This window comes from Emys orbicularis, chromosome 3, assembly GCF_028017835.1.
Source record: "Emys orbicularis isolate rEmyOrb1 chromosome 3, rEmyOrb1.hap1, whole genome shotgun sequence".
NCBI classification, from domain to species: Eukaryota; Metazoa; Chordata; order Testudines; family Emydidae; genus Emys; species Emys orbicularis.
This window is the reverse complement of record NC_088685.1, coordinates 149,580,044-149,604,960: the sequence shown is the minus strand read 5'-3', so window position 1 is coordinate 149,604,960 and position 24,917 is coordinate 149,580,044. Positions and strand designations below refer to the sequence as shown.

At 40.8% G+C, this 24,917-nt stretch overlaps 1 protein-coding gene across 1 annotated transcript in view; it reads right to left on the bottom strand.

Moving 5' to 3' along the window:
* BIRC6 (baculoviral IAP repeat containing 6) overlaps positions 1-24,917 on the bottom strand; it is a 332,211-nt gene that overhangs the window by 15,088 nt on the left and 292,206 nt on the right. Inside the window, exons 67-71 of the mRNA XM_065402120.1 lie at positions 22,254-22,399; positions 19,375-19,485; positions 11,258-11,475; positions 9,917-10,078; positions 5,988-6,065 (exon numbers count right to left, since the gene is read on the bottom strand). Coding sequence (XP_065258192.1) covers positions 5,988-6,065; positions 9,917-10,078; positions 11,258-11,475; positions 19,375-19,485; positions 22,254-22,399 — 715 coding nt within the window. The remainder of the gene's footprint in view (positions 1-5,987; positions 6,066-9,916; positions 10,079-11,257; positions 11,476-19,374; positions 19,486-22,253; positions 22,400-24,917) is intronic.

Genomic DNA, 24,917 nt, shown 5'->3' with positions numbered 1-24,917 from the left:
AGGCTGAAATATTATGGGTAAGAAGAGGGAAGCACTTTGAAGAATTTGCCTACTCTATAATGTTTCTCACTAGAGAGAGCAATTGCCTTCAAATGGTTGTCAGTCAGTCTGCAGTCGGAATGCCCTTTTGGACTCCTCCGTACTACTAGATGTTCAACTAGCCCCTGCAGCAATTGCTGCCAACTTTCAGGTGCAGACCAGACCACAGCGCTCCCTTTTATGATGTCCAGGCTTGATTACTGAAACTCAAATATAGGAGTGAAGCCACACACCCTGAAAAAGTTACAGCTGGTACAAAATGTCCATCTGTTTAGCAACACAACTGACTGTAAGCAATCACCCCAGTCGTCTCCTTTCTGTGCTGACTCCTCACAGGGTACAGAGTCCAGTTCATGGTCTGTCCAAATATTTAAAACCCTCCAATGGAACTGGCTCTTGCTACCTGAGAAATTGCTTCTCCCTGAGACCATGAGCTCCCATGGCAGCTAAGATGAAACTGTTGACCAACAGGGGAAGGAGGCTTGTGAATGCAGGAGACAGAACTTTCACAGACTCTGCTCCTAGACTATGGAACTCACTCCTACAAGAAATGAGAATGACCAGTGAGTTACCAGTTTCAGAACTAAATTTAAAAATTTATTTCTCTGGCTTCACTTTTCCTCAATAGTTTCTTCCCTCACCCACTTAGACACAATCATAAACAAGCAAGCAAAGCCAACTAACATGTATTTCTTCTACAGACTTGGAAGGAAGGAAGGAATAAATAAATAATGCTACTCCTATTTTTGTACAGCTGGGAGGCAATCAGATATTACCAGTGATGGGAGCCATTTAAGTACCTGAATAGTGCTTCTCATTTTGGAAAAAAAATCACACACTGAAGAATTTCTTTACATGCAGTATTAAGTTTTGCAGGTGTGTTTATTTCCCAGTTTTTTTCCCCTGTTATTCCAGGTCTTTTCCGCGATACAACATATAAACAGTATTTGACAGGTTGTGAGTTGGATATTCTGTATCTGTTATGCCAAAGGCCACAAATTTAGGAATTATTCAACAGTCTAGACAAGACAGTCATGTACCATTTATTAGCATGAACAGTGTTCATGGGGTGTTGCACGCTTCATGTGTCATTAGGTTGATAATGTTCCAGTAGCTCAGTAAGCTTTTCACCGGATTGTGGTACTTTTTAGACTTTTTAGCAAAATAATCACACTTTGGGGCTAGTTAATAATAGAAATCCATTTATCAAATGTAAATTTCTGTTTAATTTCTTTAAAACATTCTACTTCTGGCCAAATTAGGACACAAAAGCTGACCACAAATACTATACCAGTTAACACAACTAACAATTACGTATTGACAATCATTATCTATCTGCACTCTTTACATGAAAAGATTGTTATTCTTATCAGTTACGATAGTCTCGTCTCTGGTCTGGGAGGAAGATAAACTTTACTGTAGACTTCACACTTTGCTACCAGTCCCCCTTGTGATACTGCCAGATGATATGTGACAATTATATGTTGTCCCACAGTTATTATCATATGTCCAGCCATATTCACTATTTTAAGGCGAGGGAATATTGTGAGAAGCAGAAATACCTTTAAAATCAGAATGATTTTGTTTAATTACCTCCCCTATAACTTCTTATTCAACAACTACAGTCCCCGGGGTGTAGTGTATTCATATTTTGATACTGCCAGAAAGAGAAACTTTCCAAAATCACCACAGAATCTAGATTTCATTGAAGCAGATAGTAAAACCCTATGTCTCAATAACAATAACACAGATATCGTAGAATACATGGTAACGCTCTCCTGATGTTTGAGAGGAATCTCAAGCCTTAACTGTTTTAAACCCCCCTCCCCCCACCCAAAAAAACTGGACTTTTCCACTTAGATATTTACAGAATGTTTTCTTGTCTTAAATTTCAACCTTCTGAAACCCCTGCAGTGCTACTTTACTGTACAATCCCATACACAGCACAAAAAATATGAAGTTAAAAAACATGGATTCTTACAGAGAAGAAAATTTCATGTCATTAGCATACCAGGATGCTAAAGAACGTAATTTGCAGCAAACAATGGCATTTTGCAGCAATTATGTCCATGTTTTGTTTTGTTTTTTTTTTAAACCTCTTAACTGGTACTATGCTTTGCAGTCATTACAAAATGCTAATTAGATGGCTCCGTGGAAAACTAAACTGATCAGCAACATTGAAATTATGTATTTTCCCCCAGAACAGTCCTTTTATAGGAATTTATTAGCAAAACCATTAACAAACACTTATTTACAAGCATTACTGGTTAACTCCCTATAGTCACAAACCAGTATTCTTTATTAAATTATAGCAGCCTTTAAGAGTGTATTAAAATGAGCTAACCAAGGCTGCCTTTAACAAATGACCCCATAATCTCTTGGAAAGGAAATAAGTGAGACAAGGCTGGAGATCTAGGCCTTTTCCTACAACACCGAGAAGCCTAATGAGGGAAACAAGGAACCTGCCACAACACCACAGGGTGGTAAGGCACAAGATCATACCATGGGGCTTAAAAGGATTGAGACTAGAAGCTCCTATGAGCACAAACCAAGAACCTCAGTCCTTGTTCTAGGAGCGGTCTAGAGAGAGAAGCTGCAAAGTACAGCTGTGCCCAATCAAATTGTCCCTGAAACCAAAAGCCCATAATGGGGGACCAACTAGCTTCTTGATCTATCCAGAGATAAACTGGCCCTCAAAACTGATTAATCAAGGCATTAGCACTAGGGAAGTGAGGTTAGCATCAAGAGAAGCAGCAGATGGTGTCTTCAGCATTTGCACTGGAGAGAGAACATTTAGACCCAAAACTTCCAGCACCAAGGACTGGTCCCATCTCTGATTCATACAATGACTTTTCTTGTTAGAGTGCTTGATTCCCCAGGCACCAAGGAATTCTCATTTCTCCGCTTTCTCTTAATGTTATGTTTTACAGTAGAGAACAGAAGTTCCCAGGGCCTCCCACAAATTTAGAAAGAACTAGAGATGGCTGAGGACTTCTACTGTTTGGCGAGGACTGAACCTCTGTAGCTTTCTCTAGTGCTGCAAGTGTAATTGGCACCAACCTTTGAGGTTTCACCAGGCGCAGTCACTGAGGAAGGCCCTAGCATTGAAAGAGCAGCACCAGCCAACTCCACCAACTTTGGAGCTGGAGAATGGGTCAAGAAAGGCCTTGGTGCAGCAATAGTAGGGATCCCAGAGGACTGAGTCTCCTTTTTCTCAGAATCCTAGTACCTATAATATGCTCTGTGTTCACAGAAGGCTCCCAAGGCCTATGGTGCCTCATCACAGTGGGAATATGAAGAGCCCACTCTGAAAAAGATTATTATTACACCTTTATGAACATTCCTCTTATTTTTACTGTTCATGTGTTACAAAAAGAATAAGGGTTCCCTGTCCTTCCGTCTGAAGTCTGAAACCACATTTTGTATTCTCAAATCAGGGACTTATCTGTTTCCAAGATGTATAAAAAAGCATTGGTCACTTTCACATAATTTCTTCTGTCCATTTGTTTACCACATTTGGAGCTTATCTTTTCTAGCTCTGCTAATACATAGTTAACTTTATGAGGTTTTATTGAAACTTCAGCATCTTCCAAACTGTCACTTGTATTTGCTTGCTCATAATTCCTCTTTCTGTTTGTTTAAAATTGGAAAGGTAGTTATTTACTACCTCAGCCTTCCTGGAGTCCTCCATTATTTGTTCCTCTGACTCTTGAAAGAGAGATCTCAAAGAGGTCTTATTTTTGACTTAACTATATTCTATCAGTAGGTTTCATCTGAAGTCTGTTGTTTTTTTTCTTTTTCGGATCTCCAAAACAAACACCACATTTCACCACTGGAAAACCCCTAACAGTCTCTGTTTAAGTTAAACTTCTCTCTGAAAACTGTTTCTCCACTATTGTGACAAGTAACACTTAACAGTGTTGTAACTGAAACATGAGGGGAAAAAACCCTCTATTTTAGTCAATTAGTTTACTCTGCTTTTGAGAACACTCTGTACAATCATTTTTACTGGTTTTCCTGTTAATGTGAATGCATCATATACAGCAGACCCTCGCTAGAACGCGCGTCTTTATAGCGCAAATTCGGTTATAGCGTGGGACTGCGCATGGATCCCAAATTTAATTACCTTCATTGGAATCCATGGTAACGCTGTCCCCGCATTAACGCGGGACTGCGCATGGATCCAAAACCCCGCATTCTAGCAGGGGTCTGGTGTACAATAGAAATAGAAAAAATTAAAAGATAGGAAAATGTGGCAGGGGCAACTGAAGTACATGAAATTACTTTAGCTTAAGTTTTGAATTTGTCTTGATTTTAAGTCGACAGTTCCCCTGTAACTAGCATAATTTAATTTAATATATATATATATTTACAGTATGTAAATTTAAGCATGTGTGTAAAGCTTTGCAGGATTGGGGCCTAATTTCAGACCTCCAATCCCCGGAAGGGGAAATACCTCCAAAAATCTACATGGGGGAAGTTGAGCAAATGCTTGAATACAAGTCAGCTTGCTATGCACTGAGCCTCAATCATTATCAGAATGACTTTCTCCTCATATAAAAGCACTGTATGTTAAATTGTCAAAATATTCACTATGCTTTTAGCTTCTCTTATGAAGTAAAGTAGGATGCCAAGCTAGGTTCCCAGAGACAAAAGCTAGCATATAAACAGTAATATTTCCACTGCCTTACACGCTTAGTGGGTAGGAGTCCTCTCACACCCCTTTCAGTGTCCAGATACCTCCCCCTATTTCTACCTGATTTCTACCCTTCCACCATCAAAGGCCATAACTGCCATCCTTCTTTCAGCCAAGGAGAAATGAACTGGGACTGCTTCCAGAACCTATCAGTGCAGGGGCGAGGGATAGCTCTTGAGTAATAATTTTCCTTGGCTATGTTGTTCTTGCTTCTTCTGAGGCAAGGTCTACACTATAGACTTATATTGGTATAATTATGTCACTCAGAGGTGTAAAAAATCCACACTCCCGAGCAACGTAGTTATACCGACCTAACTCCCCCCCATGTAGATAGTGCTATGTTAATGGGAGAGCTTTTCCCATGGACACAGCAACCACCTCTCAGGGAGGTGGATTAACTCTGCCAATGGGAGAAGCTCTCCTGTTGGCGTACCAGCGTCTTCACTAAAGTGCTACAGTGGCGCAGTCACACACATGAAAACAAGCCCTCAAAGTACACTGAATTAAAAGACTTAACTAGATCAAGGTTGCCAGTGATTTACATTTAATGCTTGAACACAAGAAGTTAAGATTTCTCAAGAGTAATAAACTGACTGTCACGTCCTGACATTTATAAAACAGATACAAATTTAGATTCTCTCTTTTCCAAAGGTGCTAGCCTCATGAATATTTGAATACACAGGTATTCACATTATTAGTTACAGTGCTGTAATTCAACAAGCTTCTTTCTTTTGTTATTTGCAGCTGTTAAGAGATACTAGAACAAAAGTCATACTATGGCCAGCTATAAGATGATGATTTTGAAATTTAGGCTTTGCTAAATCCATATTAGTATTTTATTTTGGGGACTGTAGCTGCTAGCTGGAAATTGGCTGGAAATAAGTACATAAAGATTGTTTTAGTATCCCATACAGCTTCTGGGTGCAATGAGTGAATGTTTACACAGAAGAAATCAATGAAAAGGAGGTCTGACTCAGTGTGGGACATTTACAGCATATTAAGTCCATTTCAAAATAATAAGAAATCTAATTGATGACGAACAGTCATTGTTCAGTGAGGGGCTGGTAGTTAGCCATAGGTTCCCACAGGCAAAATGGAAAAGTAACTCATACATTTCTTTTGTCCATGGTATTTTATGAAGAAAAAAGTTGTTTAAAGTTCTAAGGTAGAAAAGCTAAGGAAAGAGCAGACATTTTTCAGATGTTTATTTGTTCTTACACAACATATTTTGAAGAGGAGGAAAAATGCTTACTTGCAAAAAACTTGAAGTCTGGGGATTCCACTTTTCTTCTGGTCTTCCATGCCATGTGTTAAGTATGCTTAAACAGACCTGTAGATAAAATTGTTAATAAGATAGAACATAAAATGCACAGGGACAAACTCTGGATAGTTAAATTAACATGACTTTAGACTTACAACAACATTTTTAAACTAATAGGGATTTGTAGGGCATCAAAATATATTGTGAACTATGCCAGATTAGATCTTTTTGAAAATCAAACTTTGAATTGGTAGCCAAATTAAACTATACAAATTATAGACAAAGTTCAACTAGGACAGTATGCTAGCAAATGAGTGAAACAGATAAATTAAAAAAAAAAAAAAAAATCACAAAGAAGTCAAACTCTGGAGGTTCCAAAATGTATGCATCACACAAATTCAATATCCCTGAGAATGTAATGAATTCTTCCCTGCCTTCCCTTAAAAATACAAGTTTTTTTTTTTTAAAAAGGAAAAGGAAACTATTAAGCCAACACTATAGGCGAACGCTATCACACACAACTATATCAAGAGAGCATGAACATTCTTGAATGCTTATGTCGGACTGGACTCTCTTTTTCAACAGCACTTTTGTATTGAAGACGGGAATGTCTGAAACTAGATACAAGACTGGAACAAAATCAGGGAAAGGGATTGAGTAGGGGAGTATGAGAGTAAGAGTTCAAGGAGATCCTGAGTGTCAGAGGTTCAGCCCAAATGAAGGCCATCCTTAAGTTCCATACACTGAAGGGGCCTACCTCAAAGCGTTCTGAAATATTGTCAGGTGCAGGGCCGGCTCCAGGGTTTTGGCCGCCCCAAGCGGCCAAAAAAAAAAAAAAAAAAAAAGCCGCGATCACGATCTGCGGCGGCAATTTGGCAGAAGGTCCTTCGCTCCGAACGGGAGTGAGGGACCGTCCGCCGAATAGCTGGACCTGCCGCCCCTCTCCGGAGTGGCCGCCCCAAGCACCTGCTTGGCAAACTGGTGCCTGGAGCCGGCCCTGGTCAGGTGCCACCCGAGAGGTAGCAACATGCAATGGCAGGTGAGCATTGTCAACAGGGTCCCAGAAGTGTGTCTGCTTTAAGCAGCCTCTTTCAGAGTCCCTGTAGCAGCGGTGGAGGAAACTCAAGTGTGATGAATATTAAAAGTTACACAAGAGTAGTTTATGGAGAACAAAAAGACAGTTTGCATTCCTCTTTCACCTGCAATCACCACCCTGGGACCTATGAAGGAATCCCACTAGTAAGCATCCCCAGATTATTTTAAGCACCCCCTTGAAAATTCCCACTGGAGAATGGAAGAATTAGCTGCTTGTTGGTGTCTGAGGAATATTATTGCCAGGGTTCTCAAGTATATCTATCTATTTACGTATCTTAGGTAATTATGTGGCCTCCATTACCAAAGTATTTGAGCAGGGGTAGGCAACCTATGGCACACGTGCCAAAGGCGGCACGCGAGCTGATTTTCAGTGGCACTCACACTGCCCGGGTCCTGGCCATCAGTCCGGGGGGGGCTCTGCATTTTAATTTAATTTTAAATGAAGCTTCTTAAACATTTTTAAAACCTTATTTACTTTACATACAACAATAGTTTAGTTATATATTATAGACTTATAGAAAGAGACCTTCTAAAAACGTTAAAATGTATTACTGGCACGTGAAACCTTAAATTAGAGTGAATAAATGAAGACTTGGCACACCACTTCTGAAAGGTTGCCGACCCCTGTATTTGAGTGTCTCAACACCCCAGTGAGGCAGAGAAGTACTACTGTCCCTATTTTACAAAATGGGCAACTGAGGCAGAGAGACTAAAGGTAAAATTTCTGAAAGCACCTGAATGACTTGGCCTAAATCCCATTTTCAAAAATGACCTGGCAATTTAGGAACACAAGTCCCTTGACTTTCAATAAGACTTATGAGGTTTTGAAAAATTTACGCTAAGATATTTAGGAGCCTAAATCCCATTTTCAAAAGAGACTTGGGCTCTTTGGAAACTGATAACAATACAAGTGCTCAGCCTATGAAATCTGGTGAGGAGGATGGATAGATGATGACCTTCTAGTGAGGTTTGCAGTTCTCCCCCTCAGATGGGAAATATTAAAAAAACAAACAAACAAACAAACAAACAAACAACACTAAATTGTTGCAATCCGGTCCATACTATAGGGGAAAAAAGCCCCAGAGTAAGTCATTTCTGGCAGTATCCAGAGAGGGGGTGAATTCCATTAGTAATAGGGAAATCAACCCAATGTCCCTTCAGTTTGGAAGGCAAATTTTAACAAGCACCTTCTGGGAGCCCTTGAGAGCCCTCACCAACATATAATTAGTCAAGAACAGCTGATAACCTTGGCTTCAAGGAGGAAAAATAAATGAGCACTTCTGCATATACAGTGCATAAAATAAAAAATAAAAAAAGAAAGATATATTAATGTATGCATAGTACAATTAATGATAAACTGCACATTTATTAAAAGTTCTCTCTCTCATGCCAAGGCAGAACACAAATTCTGTATGTATGAAACTTGCAAATTTCACACTTCCTTTCCTGGTTTGCTCTTCCTCTGTGCAGGTGCTGTGAGTTACAGTCCGGGTGGATAAAAATCAATGATTTAAAAAAAATAAAAAATATATATTTTTTTATTTAAATCGGATTTTTTTGGGATAAAATGCTTTTTGAGGAAAAAACCTATCTAAAGATAGTTCTAATTAAGATACATGATAGCTCAGATATCTCATCAGGGAATAGGGATTATAAATTCTAATTCTATAGTATGAGACAATATATTCATGTAATGTTTAAGAAAAGTTTTGTAAATGAGTTCCAATAGTTCATGGATTAGGGACCCAATCTTATGGGGTTCCAGCGGCTTCTGTATAGATTATTTAGATTAATCTTTCTATCTACCCAATGGGACTAAGTGCTCAGTCTAGAAGATACCATCAGAGATGCTTCGTTTTGCAGTTCTCAAACTGTGGATTTGTGTCTCCAGAGATAACATGCTTGTTAACAGCAAAAATGTTTTAAAATAAATAAATAAATAAATATACAGAGGTAAAAAATAACAGACCTCAAGTCTATTGTCTCTCTGCAAATTTGTGTACACAGAGTCAATCCCTTACCTCTCTCTAAAAGTGCAAAGTTTCAAAAAGTTCAATGAATAGAAGATTGTTGGGGGCGGAATAGATCTGGACAAAGAGAAGAAGTCTGGAGATAAATGTGAGAAGTGAGGGACATGCGCTTGTTTTGTTAAAATATTATAGGTTTGCTATTGAAGAAAAAAATCCAGAATACTTAACGTTGTTGTTTTAGTTAAATAAAAACTTAAATGTCTGTTTGGTGATATTCTCCTAATACAGCCTGGCAAGAAAATCCTCCAAATATTAATGATTAACCTGTTGAATTGGAGATAGTTCATCTCCCAATGACTTCATAAATATCTGCTTCAATTACCTTTGGTAAATGAAACAACCAAACAATCATTCATTTTCTGATATAGCTGTAAAAATAATCTGAAAAGTTTTCAAAATAAAATACTGTTTAAAAATGTATAGTGTGTACTTTTCTAAAAATGAAACCTATGTCTATCCCTGAGTTGTGAAGAATAAGTATTAAGGTTATAACAACCAACAAGAATGCACTTTTATGTAGAAAACCATGTTTAAATCGAGTCTTCCTGACTAGTGATTTAAATCAATTTGATTTAAATCAAATCCACCCTGGTTACAATAGAGAAATTTAAAATAACCTTCACCTCTCAACTGTGGTTGAGACAGCATGAGTGAACACAGGCTCAAGCAAGATTCTTTTCCATTTCACTTTGTTGCTAGCACAACACAAAGCAGGGCAGCAGGGCAGACAGACATACCAAGAAGTATACTTGAATACTGCATTTCATCATGAGAACTAAGTTCAATGCACATTACCTTGCCATCATTGTAAAGGTTTGGATTAAATCTCACACTATGGCCTCCAGTTGTTTCCAGATTCACAAGTGGAGGTGAATTAGGATAGTCTTGTGGAAAATATACATCAAATTCAAAGCAACCATTTGCATAAGGGGTGTCTGCTGGGCCAGTTATGAGCACCTATCATATAAAAAGAAATGGGACAAATTGCAGTTTTAAACATTTTATAATTGGTATCTTGAGAGGTTACAGGATAAACTTATTTTTCAGCTCCAGTTCTACTTTGAAAATAATACCTACATAAAAATGTCATCGTCTTACAAATCTGTCTAACCTGGTTGCGTTAGTGATAAATCTAAGTTGTTAATGCCTCTCTCTCCTGGTAGCACCACCCATCCAAAGCAATTTAGAGGAAGCTAAGTCTACTCCTTTTTTGTACATCAGTAATAGACTGTTTACTAAATACCAATTACAGGGTCATTCGGAGTGTGTTTATACTGCAGTTAAACACCCTTGGTTGGTGCATATCAGCTGACTCAGGCTCGCTGGGCTTGGACTACAGGGCTGTTTAACTGAGATGCAGATGTTCAGGATTGGACTGGAGCACAGGCTCTGGGATGCTGCGAGGGGGGAGGGTCCCAGGGCCAGCCCGAGCCCAAATGTCTACACCTCAGTTAAACAGCCCATAGGCTGAGCCCCACAAGCCTGAGTCAACTGACATGAGCCAGCCACAGGTGTTTAACTGCAGTGTAGCTATACCCTCAGTTACACCTCTGCAAGCCCACTGAAGGCAGTGGGGTTGAACAGGAGTCACTAATGGTATACTTTGAATGTAATGGGGTTGCATGAGTATAAGTATGGGCAAATTTTGGCCTGCAGAATCTATTGCTAGTGATGAAAAGGAGGAAAGAATCTGACTTGACTTTCAAATCCTGGGCTAAGTCTCAAGGGCTAGTAATTAGAAAAGAGATGGCTTTACTTGTAAATTGAGCTTATTTTATATGGAAGTTATTGAGAAATTGATGTAGAACTGCAAGATACCATGTTTATATCCACTTTTCAGAGCAGAACCTCACTTTTAAAAAAATTCCAAAAATAAAATTATGCACCTATTATTTCTTTCATTAATCCGCCCCTCTCTCCAGTTTTAACAGAAGTGAACACAGAGAGAATGGGTATGGAATATATACCAAGTTGCTAGGACTTTGTAGTCACCTACAGGAAGTTTATTTAGAAGTTACAATTGGCAACAATTAAAATGGTAAATTGAATAGTCATGTTTCTCATGAGTATTTAAAAATATTCTCCTAAATGTTTATTCTACTGAGTGCAGAGTCAGAAAGCACCTTCGTTTCTTACCTTCATGATATCAAGCCGTTCCTCATCACAGCGTACGAAGACACTGGATGAAGATGAAAGTGGCAGCGATGTTGAAAGAGTCACAGCTTCTTGAGCAAGACGTCGAGCCCTGGCAGCACTGTTTGCATCACTTGCATTTTTCACCTGAGACATGTAGTGGTAATTTACTTTAAAAACTAGTTTTCCATCATCATCTTCAGAAACCATTTCAAATGTATCTAGAATAGTGAAAATAATATTTTTATTGCATCAGAAAAATAACGTTACTAATGGATTGATGTTGAAAAAAGTGTCAAACTGATACTCATTGAAAAGTTACATTCCATGTAATCAAAACATATACTGCCCTTTCACTCCTCTTTTCTAGGCAGTTTTGTGAGTTAATATAGTGACCACAGAAAATGAAGCATAAGCAGTACTGGGTAGAATCAAGTATAGTTCAGCAGGTTTACAAGCTTCCATGCACAACCATGTTAATGTACCTCAATACTGATCTATAAAACTTCCTGTTATTTCAGACTAAGCACATTGTGATCCTAAGAAATTAATAATAATTCTAGTCATGGATCAATTTGGAGCAGACTGCCAACTATGTTTAATTAGGGCTACCATATGTCCGGATTTCCCCGGACATGTCCGGCTTTTCGGTCTATAAATAGCCGTCCAGGGGGGATTTTTAAAAATCTAAAAATGTCCGGGATTTCCCCCCGGTCGGCTATTTATAGACAGAAAAGCGGCGGCCAAGCGCCGCTGGGCACCCAAAGCCCCTTCCCGTCTCCCCCCATCCCCTGCAGCCTTACCACGCTGTCCGGCCCTGCAGCTGTCTTCCCCCTCCTCCACTCCCCTGAACGCTCCGCCCACCTGCTCCTCCCCCTCCCCGCGAATCAGATCTTCGCGGGAAGTCTGAAAAGAAGCAGGGGCAAGCGGGAGGCAGCAGCAGGTAAGCTGGGGCGGAGGGGCGCGAGGAGGAGAGCTCTGAGGAGGCATGGCCCGGGCCGAGCGGCGCCCCCAGCGGCTCCGGCCCAGGTCGGGCCCCAGCGGCTCTGGCCCCGGTTCCGACCCCAGGGCGGCGACCCCGGCCCGGGCCCCAGCAGCGCCGGCCCTGGTGCCGGCCCAGGCCCCAGCAGCGCCGGCCGAGCACCTCTGGCCGGGCCCCAAGCCCCGCAACCCCGGCCGGAGTGCAGCCCGATTCCTGGGCTCTTTAAAGCCGGCCCGGGACAGGGAGGGGGGGTCGGATGGGTCTGGGGTTCTGGGGGGGCTGTCAGGGGGCCAGGGGTGTGGAGAGGGGTTGGGACAGTCAGGGACAGGGAGCAGGGGGGGTTAGCTGGGTCTGGGGTTCTGGGGGGGCTGTCAGGGGGCCAGGGGTGTGGAGAGGGGTTGGGACAGTCAGGGACAGGGAGCAGGGGGGGTTAGATGGGTCTGGGGTTCTGGGGGGCTGTCAGGGGGGCAGGGGCGTGGAGAGGGGTTGAGGCAGGCAGGTAGCAGAGGGGGTTGGATGGGTCAGGAGTTCTGGGGGTCCTGTCAGGGGGCGGGGAGCAGTTGGATAGGGCATGGGAGTCCCCGGGGGTCTGTCTGGGGGCGGGGGTGTGGATAAGGGTCGGGGCAGTCAGGGGACAGGTAGGATCGTAGGGGGTTCTCAGGAGGGGGCCGTCAGGGGACAAGAAGCAGGGTGGCTTAGATGGGGGTGGAGTCCTAGGGGGCAGTTAGTGGCAGGGGTCCCAGGAGGGGGCAGTCAGGGGACAAGGAGCGGGGTGGGTGGGTTGGGGGTTCGGGGGGGGCAATCAGGGGGTGGGAAGTGGGAGGGAGTGGATGGTGGCGGGGCAGGGGCAGGGCTAGAGCGGGGCTCCTCCCCCCCCGTGTCCTCTTTTTTGCTTGTGGAAATATGGTAACCCTAGTTTAATACGGGTAAATATTCATAAAAGATTAGAACAAGACCAGATTTTTTACCATTTGTCATTAAATGAAATTTGATACTTGGTGCCAAAGGTGAAAAGATAGCGCCACTAACTCTCCCAGCTACATACTCTGTTTTCATTGGCAATAAGCTGAAAATGAAATGGATACTAACATAAAAGATAATGTAGCCAAAATGACAACAAGATCTCGATTTGTGACATAAAAACTACTCTCAAAATAACAAATGATTTGTCAAGCCACCTTCAATACTAGTCCTGGCTTCTTTTTCTGAACCCCCACCCACCCAAACTTGTACGTTGTGTAACAGAGGAATGGCAGTGAATTCCATAATTAAGTTTATGGGAGCCTTTCGATTACAAGACTGACTTTGATCCACCATTTAAATATTCTGAGAAAGAGAACTCTTCTGTCTGAAATTGTTCATGCTCTGAAGCAAGAGGTAAATTATTGGTAAATGTTGAGTTTAATCTGAAAAGTGCTTTTTGAGACAAGGGACCTAGAAAGAGTGCTTTTTCACTTCTGGAAGATGTGGTTTTGGTTTTTTTTTGGGGGGGGGGGGGGAGTGTGTGTTGTTTGGTTTTTTTTTCCGGACAAAGCAACTTGGTCTAAATATTACAGCTTTGTTTTGAACCATGAATTACTGTACTGTTTTCTTAGGGATGGGTGAAAAGCTTTGGACTTAGGATGCAAAGTTTTGAATCCTGGGAGCTTCAAGAAGGTTTCTGTGATTATTACAAGCTCCATGAAGGGTCTTGTAAATATTGGATTGGAACTTTTACAAGACCAAATATCCTACATGATTTCTCGTACTTGTTATTTTAGAGGTTGAAATACTGCAAGAATACTTTCTCATACAGTATTTTGACTCTTGGTCTTAGATGGCCAGATTTTTAGGATAGTTTTTTTCCCCCCCTGGAATCACATTTCATGGACCCAGTCCTCCAAACCCTTAGTCACCCATGTGAATAGTCCCCATGGACATCAAATGGACTACTTCAGATTACTCATGTGAAGATTTATAGGACTGGAACACATTAATTGATAAAATAAAAAGAAAATTTTGTGTATGAGCCAGCAAGAGCATCTAGCAATAAATTATATTTAAATTTTTTTTAATGCTACTCATACATTTTGTAGAAGTTCAGAAAACATTTCCCCTCAAAAAATCTTCACTGAAATGTTCATTAAAATTACTAAGAATTATCTTAAAAATATTACAGAAATCCACCGAAAAGGTTTGTATATATTTTCACTAATGAACCATGCTGGGAGACATGGAGGACACATGCAAAGTTCTCTGCTTAAGTTATGGTTGATTTTGCTAACTGAGGGTCGGATCCTGGAACTGGAGCCACACGGGCAGACCACTGTGCTAGAGTGGAGCCCTGCTGAAGTCAATATGGGCCTAACCATACTGATTCAGTTAGAGGCTTTGGGCCTGAGGTAAGGTTTTTGCAAAGCCTAGGGCTGTGATCTCTGATATGGACCCATGTCCCTATTGGATGTTCAAAGCTTGATGTGAGAGTGGGATGAACTATCCACAGCCAACAATTTCTGAACAAGTTTAGCCCCCTTTTCTGTTTATGAATTATCCTTGAAAGACTAATTTTTTACTAGTTTTCTTTCATTATTATTAGAATGGCTTATGTGAAAATATCTGAACCTACGGATATCTCAGAAACTATTCACACAATGACTACTGCTATGACTATTCACGATTCATAAAAATCACAGAAATGCAGGACTGGGAAGTACCTTAATATGTCATCAAATCAAATCCAATCTGCTGCACTGAGGCAGGACTAAGGCCTGGTCTACACTGAAAAGTTAGGCTGAGCCACCTACATCACTCAGGTGTGTGAAAAATCCACACACCAGAGCAGCATAGTTAAGCTGACCTAACCCTCGGTGTACACCGCACTAGAGCAACCAAAGAATTCTTCCGTCAACCTAGCTACTGCCTCTCAGGGAGGTGGATTACTTATGCAGATGGGAGATGCCCTCACACATAGATAGTGTCTACAATGAAGTGCTACAGTAGCATTTAAGTATAGATAAGCCCTAAGTATTATCTAGGCATCCCTGACAGGTGTTTGCTAACCTGTTCTTAAAATCCTCCAATGACTGAGACTCCACAACCTTCCTGATTAATTTGTTCCAGTGCTTAACTACCCTTACAGTTAGGAAGTTTTTCCTAATGTCTAACCTAAATCTCCCTTGCTTCTACTTGAAGACTGTTACCATATTCCCCATCAGTCTTCTCTTCTCCAGACGAAACAAATTCAGTTTTTTCAATCTTTCCTCTTATGTCATGTTTTCTAAACCTTCTATAGTTTTTTGTTGCTCTCCTCTGGACTTTCTCTAAGTTGTTGACATCTTTCCCAAAGTGTGGTGCCCAGAACTGGACATAGTATTCCAGCTGAAGCCCTAACAGTGGGGTGTAGAGTGGAAGAATTTCTCGTGCCTTGCTTACAATAGTATTGCTAATATATTCTGGAGTGCTGTTTGTTTTTTGGCAACATCATTACATTGTTGACTCTCATTTAATTTGTGATCCATTGTAACCCCCAGATCCTTTTCTGGACTACTCCTTCCTATGCAGTCATTTCCCATTTTGTATTTGTGCAATTGATTATTCCATCTTAAGTGTAGTACTTTACATTTGACCTTACTGAATTTCATCCTAGTGTATTTCATGCAATTATCAATCACTTAAGTCCCATGATATTGCTTCTTCATGCTACCAAACTCAGAGAGCTTTCAAGAAGGCCCACAAAAATTTCTGGTGTGAATACCCAGTAAAGTGAGTATTTATGACTAGGGCTGTTGATTAATCACAGTTAACTCACGCACGTAACTCAAAAAAATTAATCACGATTAATTGCAGTTTTAATCGCACTATTAAACAATAACAGAATACCAATTGAAATTTATTATAAATATTTTGGATGTTTTTCTACATACATTTTCAAACATACTGATTTCCGTTACAACACAGAATACAAAGTGTACATTACTCATTTTATATTATTTTTTATGATAATTTTTACAGTGCAAATATTTGTAAACAAAAGATAGTATCTTTCAATTCACCTCATACAAATACTGTAGTGCAATCTCTTTATTGTGAAAGTGCAATTTACAAATGTAGAATTTTTGTTGTTACATAACTTCACTCAAAACCAAAAAAATGTAAAACTTTAGCGCCTACAAGTCCTCTCAGTCCTACTTCTTGTTCAGCCAACTGCTATGACAAACAAGTTTCTTTATATATGCAGGAGATAATGCTGCTCGCTTCTTATTTACAGTGTCACCTGAAAGTGAGAACAGGCACTTTTGTAGCTGGCTTTTGTTAAACATTCACATGCCCCTTTGTGCTTCGGCTACCATTTCAGAGGATGTGATTCCATGCTGATGGCGTGTTAATTAAATAATAATGTGTTAATTAAATTTGTGACTGAACTCCTTGGGGGACAATTGTATGTCTCTGGTTCTATTTTACCCGCATTCTGCCATATTTTTCATGTTATAGTAGTCTCAGATGATGACTCAGCACGTTGTTCATTTTAAGAACACTTTTGCTGCCGATCTGACAAAACACAAAGAAGGTACCAATGTGAGATTTCTAAAGATAGCTACAGCACTCAACCGAAGGTTTAGGAATCAAAAGTACCATCCAAAATCTGAGAGGGATGGGGTGTAGAGAATGCTTTCAGAAGTCTTAAAAGATCAACACTCTGATGTGGAAACTCCAGAATCTGAATCACCAAAAAAGAAAATCAACCTTCTGCTGGTGGTATCTGACTCAGATGATAAAAATAAACAGGCATCGGTCCACACTGCTTTGGAAGAACCCATCATCAGCATGGATGCATATCCTCTGGAATGGTGGTTGAAACATGATAGGACATATGAATCTTTAGCGCATTTGGCACATAAGTATCTTGTGACACTGGCTACAACAGTGCCATGCGAAAGCCTGTTCTCACTTTCAGGTGACATTGTAAATAAGAAGCAGGCAGCATTATCTCCTGCAAACGTAAACAAACTTGTTTGTCTGAGCGACTGGCTGAACAAGAAGTAGGATGGAGTGGACTTGTAGGCTCTAAAGTTTTACATTGTTTTATTCTTGAATGCAGGTTTTTTTGGCACACAATTCTACATTTGTAAGTTCAACTTTCATGATAAAGAGATTGCATTACAGTACTTGTATTAGATGAACTGAAAAATACTATTTCTTTTATCTTTTTTACAGTACAAATATTTGTAATAAAAATAAATATAAAGTGAGCACTATACACTTTGCATTCTGTGTTGTAACTGAAATCAATTTGAAAAAGTAGAGAACATCCAAAAATATTTAAATAAATAGTATTCTATTATTAACAGTGCGATTAATTGTGATTAATTTTTTTAATTGCTTGACAACCCTATTCATGACTCTCCAGAAATGTATCTCTGAACAAAATATTGTCTTACAATTACTCATAGAAGCAAATAAGTTGGTTAAACAGTTGTTTTTGCAGCATTTGTAAACCCCCCACACAAATATTTGAGAAATGATTATTTATATTATCATAGCATCTAAGAGCCCAGTCACGGACCAGGACCCCATCATGCTAGGTGCTGTACAGACACAGAACAAAAAGACTGTTCCTGCCCTATACAGTTTACAATTTAAATACAAGACACAAGAAAACAGAGGGATACAGAAAGATAGATGGGGGAAGCACAAGGAAACAAGGAGACAATGTTGGTCAGCAGTGGTCTCTGAGAACTAAAAGACACACACAAAGATCATTTTGTAACTTGTATGTGAACCCCCCCGTACTTAATACATTTGAACATAGAATCATAGAATATCAGGGTTGGAAGGGACCTCAGGAGGTCATCTAGTCCAACCCCCCTGCTCAAAGCAGGACCAATTCTCAACTAAATCATCCCAGCCAGGGCTTTGTCAAGCCTGACCTTAAAAACCTCTAAGGAAGGAGATTCCACCACCTCCCTAGGTAACCCATTCCAGTGCTTCACCACCCTCCTAGTGAAAAAGTTTTTCCTAATATCCAACCTAAACCTCCCCAACTGCAACTTGAGACCATTACTCCTTGTTCTGTCATCAGGTAGCACTGAGAACAGTCTAGATCCATCCTCTTTGGAACCCCCTTTCAGGTAGTTGAAAGCAGCTATCAAATCCCCCCTCATTCTTCTCCTCTGCAGACTAAACAATCCCAGTTCCCTCAGCCTCTCCTCATAAGTCATGTGCTCCAGCTCCCTAATCATTTTTGTTGCCCTCCGCTGGACTCTTTCCAATTTTTCCACATCCTTCTTGTAGTGTGGGGCCCAAAACTGGACACAGTACTCCAGATGAAGCCTCACCAATGTTGAATAGAGGGGAATGATCACGTCCCTCGATCTGCTGGCAATGCCCCTACTTATACAGCCCAAAATGCCATTAGCCTTCTTGGCAACAAGGGCACATTGTTGACTCATATCCAGCTTCTCGTCCACTGTAACCCCTAGGTCCTTTTCTGCAGAACTGCTTCCTAGCCATTCGGTCCCTAGTCTGTAACAGTGCATGGGATTCTTCCGTCCTAAGTGCAGGACTCTGCACTTGTCCTTGTTGAACCTCATCAGGTTTCTTTTGGCCCAATCCTCTAATTTGTCTAGGTCCCTCTGCATCCTGTCCCTACCCTCCAGCGTATCTACCACTCCTCCCAGTTTAGTGTCATCTGCAAACTTGCTGAGAGTGCAGTCCACACCATCCTCCAGATCATTAATGAAGATATTGAACAAAACCGGCCCCAGGACCAACCCCTTGGGCACTCCACTTGAAACTGGCTGCCAACTAGACATGGAGCCGTTGATCACTACCTGTTGAGCCCGACGATCTAGCCAGCTTTCTATCCACCTTATAGTCCATTCATCCAGCCCATACTTCCTTAACTTGCCGGCAAGAATACTGTGGGAGACTGTATCAAAAGCTTTGCTAAAGTCAAGGAATAACACATCCACTGGTTAATCTAATGAAACTGACTACAACCTGAAAATGTGGATATGGGTAACCTTCTGTATGTGAATAGTCTACTGTATGAAGTTATTCACATGTGCAAATCTTTCCTGGACTGAAGTCTCAATGTATGTTTTTAGAATTTTTCTTTCTACACAACAGTATTACACAATATTAATACTTCTTAACTTACCAAATTGGAGTTTTTTCATGACAGCCACATACTTTTCTTCAAGGGACCTTAAAACAGACAAAGGCTTGGGCTTCACAGAAGCCTTTTTGGAGTATTCAGCCAACTTCTTTTCTGTTATATAAAAATTTGAAAGTGATGTATATTTTTCCACACAAGATTAAAATCTGATCTTTTCTCATTTACTAGTGGCTGGTTTGACAACGATACTGAACACATATTCCCCACAAGTGATGACAAAATCAGCTCTTTATTTCAGACTAAGTTTTGCTTAACAAATAATGTAACTGTAAAGCTCAAACTATCAGCTTGCATTGTGAATTTAAGATAGTTTTCTTAACTTTTTATAAAATTCCATATTTCTCTACTCTATAGACTTATAAGTAGAAGACCACATATATTGTAAAATTTATGTTACCATAAGAGCTATTCATTTTTGGTTTCTTTAATTTCTGTATAGACACCAAATGTATGAAATTTCTTCCATTTTAATCCTTAATTTAGGCTCTCTTTGTTCTATACTTAATTTACTAAGAATTTTTTTTCAAGACGTTTAATTGCAACAGCAGAGTTATTACTTTGTCAGCTTTTCTCATATTCATTTTCCTCTTAATGTTAGACAAGATATTACATAATTGTGATTAAAAACTGGAAGATACAGCATTGTCCCTTACACTAACCAGTTTTGTATAATCTGATCAAGAATTTTAAAAATGAGTGCCAAAGTTTCCCAGGAAACTGCTGGGTGTTCAGCAGTTTTGAAAATCAAGCCACCTAAGTCCAAAATTAAAGACTTAGGGACTAGATTCACAAAGGGACTTAAGCATTGCAATGCTAAGTGTTACAGTGCCTAACTTGTAGGCACTTTGATACCAAGTGGAATCTACAATTAGGCAACGAGGCTCCCTATGCAGTGCAGAGAGAGAGATGCCTAAGAATGGGATCCAAAAAAGCCAGCGCACTATCTATCTCATAGAACTGGAAGGGACCTTGAAGGTCATCAAGTCCAGTCCCCTGCCTTCACTAGCAGGACCAAGTACTGCCCCTGACAGTTTTTTTTTTTTTGCCCCAGATCCCTAAATGGCCCCCTCAAGGACTGAACTCACAACCCTGGGTTTAGCAGGCCAATGCTCAAACCACTGAGCTATCCCTCCCCCCTGATATAAAATCATGGGGAGCTGCCTAAACTAGTCAACAGGAAATTCCAAAGGGGGGGGGGGGGGAGGAGGTGAGTCCTAAGCCCTGCCCTTCAAAGGGACTTGGACACCAATCTCTACTTGGGAATCACTGCGGTGAACCCTCTTCTGGAGGTAGGCGCCTAAAGCTGCTGTTGTGGTTTTTTGTTTGTTTGGTTGGTGGTTTTTTTTTTTTTTTTCCTTCAAGAAATGCAGGAGGTGGCAGCCCCTTACAACCTTTAGCCCAGTGGTTAGGGTACTCACACAGAATGTGGGATACCCAGGTTCAATTCCCCACTTCTGCCTTATGTGGAGAAGGGATCTGAACTTAAGTTTCCCATTTCTCAGGTGGGTGCCCTAGCCCCTGGAGTAGAGACTCATTCTCTCTCTCTGGCCCAATGCATGCTTAATTATTTATTACATAGTGGAACAGCTTCAACTGGAAATATTGAGAAAGACTCATACCAGAATATCCCATAGCTCAGTGGTTAAGGGACTCACCTGAGAGGTGGGAAATCCATATTCAAATCCCTTTTCCACATCAGGCAGAAGAGAGAATTTATTCTGGATCTCCCACATCCTGGGTGAGTGCCCTAACCACCGGGATAAAGGTTACAAAGGAGCTGCCTCCTCCTCCTCATCCCCCTGCCATTTTGTAGGAAGTTACGTGTGCTCTGAGCAAGCATACTGGAGTAAGCGCCACAGGTGAAAGGCAGGGGAATGCCTACTTTGAGGATCCCGCTGAGGCATACAGATGAGATAGGCACCTGGTTGCTAGACTGTGGCAGCTCACTGGATAAAACTTTGGGAAGTTTAATGGTGGAACTGCAAGGCACTAGGGACTTTAGACATCTGCAGGGCTACATGGCATCTGAGCAGAGATTTTGAGGATCTCAGTGGTGCCTAAATATTGGACTTAGCCACCTTAAATGGCAGCTGGGCACCTAAGTCCTAGGAGTCTAACTTCTGGCATCCATTTTTAAAATCTTGGCCTCTGAATTTTATAACAGGAGTACTTGTGGCACCTTAGAGACTAACAAATTTATTAGAGCATAAGCTTTCGTGGGCTACAACCCACTTCTTCGGATGCATATAGAGTGAATCATATATTGAGGAGATATATATACACACACATACAGAGAGCATGAACAGGTGGGAGTTGTCTTACCAACTCTGAGAGGCCAATTAAGTAAGAGAAAAAAAAACTTTTGAAGTGATAATCAAGATGGCTATTTGATATGCAAACTCGACACAATCAACTCAGGGCTAAATAGGGATTGGGAATGGCTGAGCCATTACAAACATTGAATCTATCTCCCCTTGTAAGTATTTTCACACTTGCTTCTTATCAAACTGTCTGTACTGAGCCATCTTGATTATCACTTCAAAAGTTTTTTTTCTCTTACTTAATTGGCCTCTCAGAGTTGGTAAGACAACTCCCACCTGTTCATGCTCTCTGTATGTGTGTGTATATATATCTCCTCAATATATGATTCACTCTATATGCATCCGAAGAAGTGGGTTGTAGCCCACGAAAGCTTATGCTCTAATAAATTTGTTAGTCTCTAAGGTGCCACAAGTACTCCTGTTATTTTTGCGGATACAGACTAACACGGCTGCTACTCTGAAATCTGAATTTTATGTCAACAAGCATTCTAAAAATCTTATGTACGGTATTCATCAAAATAATGACTATTTTTATTTTACCTTGATTTGCTTGGCGCAAACTGGTGGTAGCAGCATAAACTATCTCAGCAGTCTTCTGGATGTCTGGTACCAAAAGCGTCAGCCCCTCTGGCTCTTGATCAGAAGCATCTGGTTTTACTCCTGCTTTAGCTTTTTCTTTTTTAGACCTGTTTGTTGAAATGAATGGGGAAAGGGGGGGGGGAGGGGGAAGAGGTTATAGGACTGTAATCAGACACAATATTCAGAAAGCTGGCTATTATTGACAATGGGTAAAAACATTAGCATTAAAAACAACAAAGCCTTTTTGAAATGCAATGTGTCGCCACACCTACCATGAAATAGGATAAAAACTGAATTCTTTCCTTTAAATATCACAGTCATTAGCATATGGTCTTGACTGGACCAGCAAAAATGTGTGTTTTGGGTACAGCAAAGTGAAGTTTGAAGAAAGACAAAACAATATACTGAAATAACAGTTTCTTGCTCGAGCAGTAAAGTTGTTTGTAACAAACTATATGACATTTTTCATTTTCAAAGTACTTTACACCAAAAATTAATACAGAAATCCAATACAAAAATATTTGAAGGTCCCAAACCGACACTGGGTCTCCCTGCACAGAGCTCAGAGCAGGATTAGGTCCTAAAATGTGTAACCTTTTTTCCCCACATTGTAATGCTCTCTCAAAGTTTTCTTAAAGTAATAAAAATAATGAAAAAATGAACATTAAAAAGTTTAAATATTTTAATCTACATTTATGTATATCCGTTCAGCCTGATGTGAATTAAAATGGCCAATTTATGAGTTTTAGAATAAAAAAATTCCAGATACTTAAATAGTGTACAATAGCATTGCTGTTTTTTATAAAAGTAGCTAAGGTAAATGACTAAGTCATTTTAAACAATCTTTTTATCTTGCCAACCCATCAATAGTTTACATTTGAATATAAATATGCTCTTGAAAAGAAAGCACGAGACTGACAATGCTAAATTATTTAGTGTGTATATTTTCAAAGTTTATTTGTAAATTAAGTTCTAATATGCATATGCACTAAACACTATGTAAGCCATTACAGATTTTAAAGTGGGCACTTCACAAAATCATTTTCATTTAGTTCTAAGTGAGTTTTTTGCTTCTCTGTAAATTTTGTTTTAAAAACAGCAGCTGTTCATTTTAAGATTCAAACAAGATTAGCAGCCAAACCACCACTCGTTTCCTATTTTTCTATCATCATAGGCATCACCATAACAAAAAGCTGTTTATGTAAGTAGAAATTAGCAATTTAATGCTTTGATGCTCCAAACTACTTTTTTTTTTTTTTTTGCAATCTCTGAATACTTCAGACTCTGTATATTTTAAAACAGGCTGAAATTGTGTTAATACTAGAGTATTTCTAAAACATTCAACACTGAGGAAATTATGGTGATATTTAAGGTCTTTGAACCTCATCAAATAAAGCTATCCCTTGAGTATGTTAACAACAAAGTAAATTTATTGTAGCAACACTGATTTTCCCTTGTACCAGATTTTTTGTTCAAAATTATCATGACCCATTGTTTTCTTAAAAGAAATATTGGATTTTCAAGAGTGCTAGTGCAGGGAAAGAGGGAGCTAGGCAACACATGTATTAGCGCCACAGGAAGATATTTTTAAATGCACAAAAGGCAGTTGGGGTGCCTAACTCCCACCATTTGTGCTTTGCAAAATCTCCACCGTAGTCTTTTGTTTGTAGAGATATAGATCAAGATTTTAAAAAATGGGAGCCTAAAGTTAGGTTCCTAAAGATGTATTTTGGTACATAAAAAAGTGAAGAGTTTTTCAGAAGTGCTGAGCCTCTAATACAGAAGTGGGCAAACTTTTTGGCCCGAAGGCCACATCTGGGTATGGAAATTGCATGGCAGGCCATGAATGCTCACGAAATTGGGGGTTGGGGTGCGGGAGGGGGTGAGGGCTCCGGCTAGAGGTGTGGGCTCTGGGGTGCAGCCAAAAATGAGGCATTCAGGGTGCGGGAGTGGGAACCAGGCTCTGGGGTGGGGGTGCGGGCTCTGGGGTGGGGGTGCAGGAGGGTGCTCCGGGCTGGGACCGAGGGATTCGGAGGGGGATCAGGGGTGGGGCGGGGGGTTGGGGCACAGGAGGAGGTCAGGGGTGCAGGCTCTGGGGTGTGCTTACCTCAAGCAGCTCCTAGAAGCAGCAACAGCAGCATGTCCCCCCTCCGGCTCCTACGCAGAAGTGCAGCCAGGCGGTTCTGCGAGATGCCCCGTCCGCAGGCGCCACCCCGTGCAGCTCCCATTGGCCGTGGTTCCCAGCCAAAGGGAGCTGCAGCGGCAGTACTTGGGTCAGGGGCAGCGTGCGGAGCCCCCTGGCTGCCCCTATGTGTAGGAGCTGGAAGGGGGACATGCTGCTGCTTCTGGGAGCCGCCCGGAGCGAGGCGAGGCAAGGCCCCAACCCCGCTCGAGCAGGGCGGGCCCCGGAACCTGCTCCCCAGCGGGATCTCGAGGGCCAGATTAAAATATCTGGAGGGCCAGATGTGGCCCCTGGGCCATAATTTGCCCACCCCTGCTCTAATAGCACCCAGTGAAGGCCACAGATTGGCTCTTGAATTCAGAATTCTCAGGCTGCTTGCTAGAAACAGAGACTGCACCTCAGCTTTTCTGGCAGAAGCCCAAAAACCCTTGAGATTTACAAGA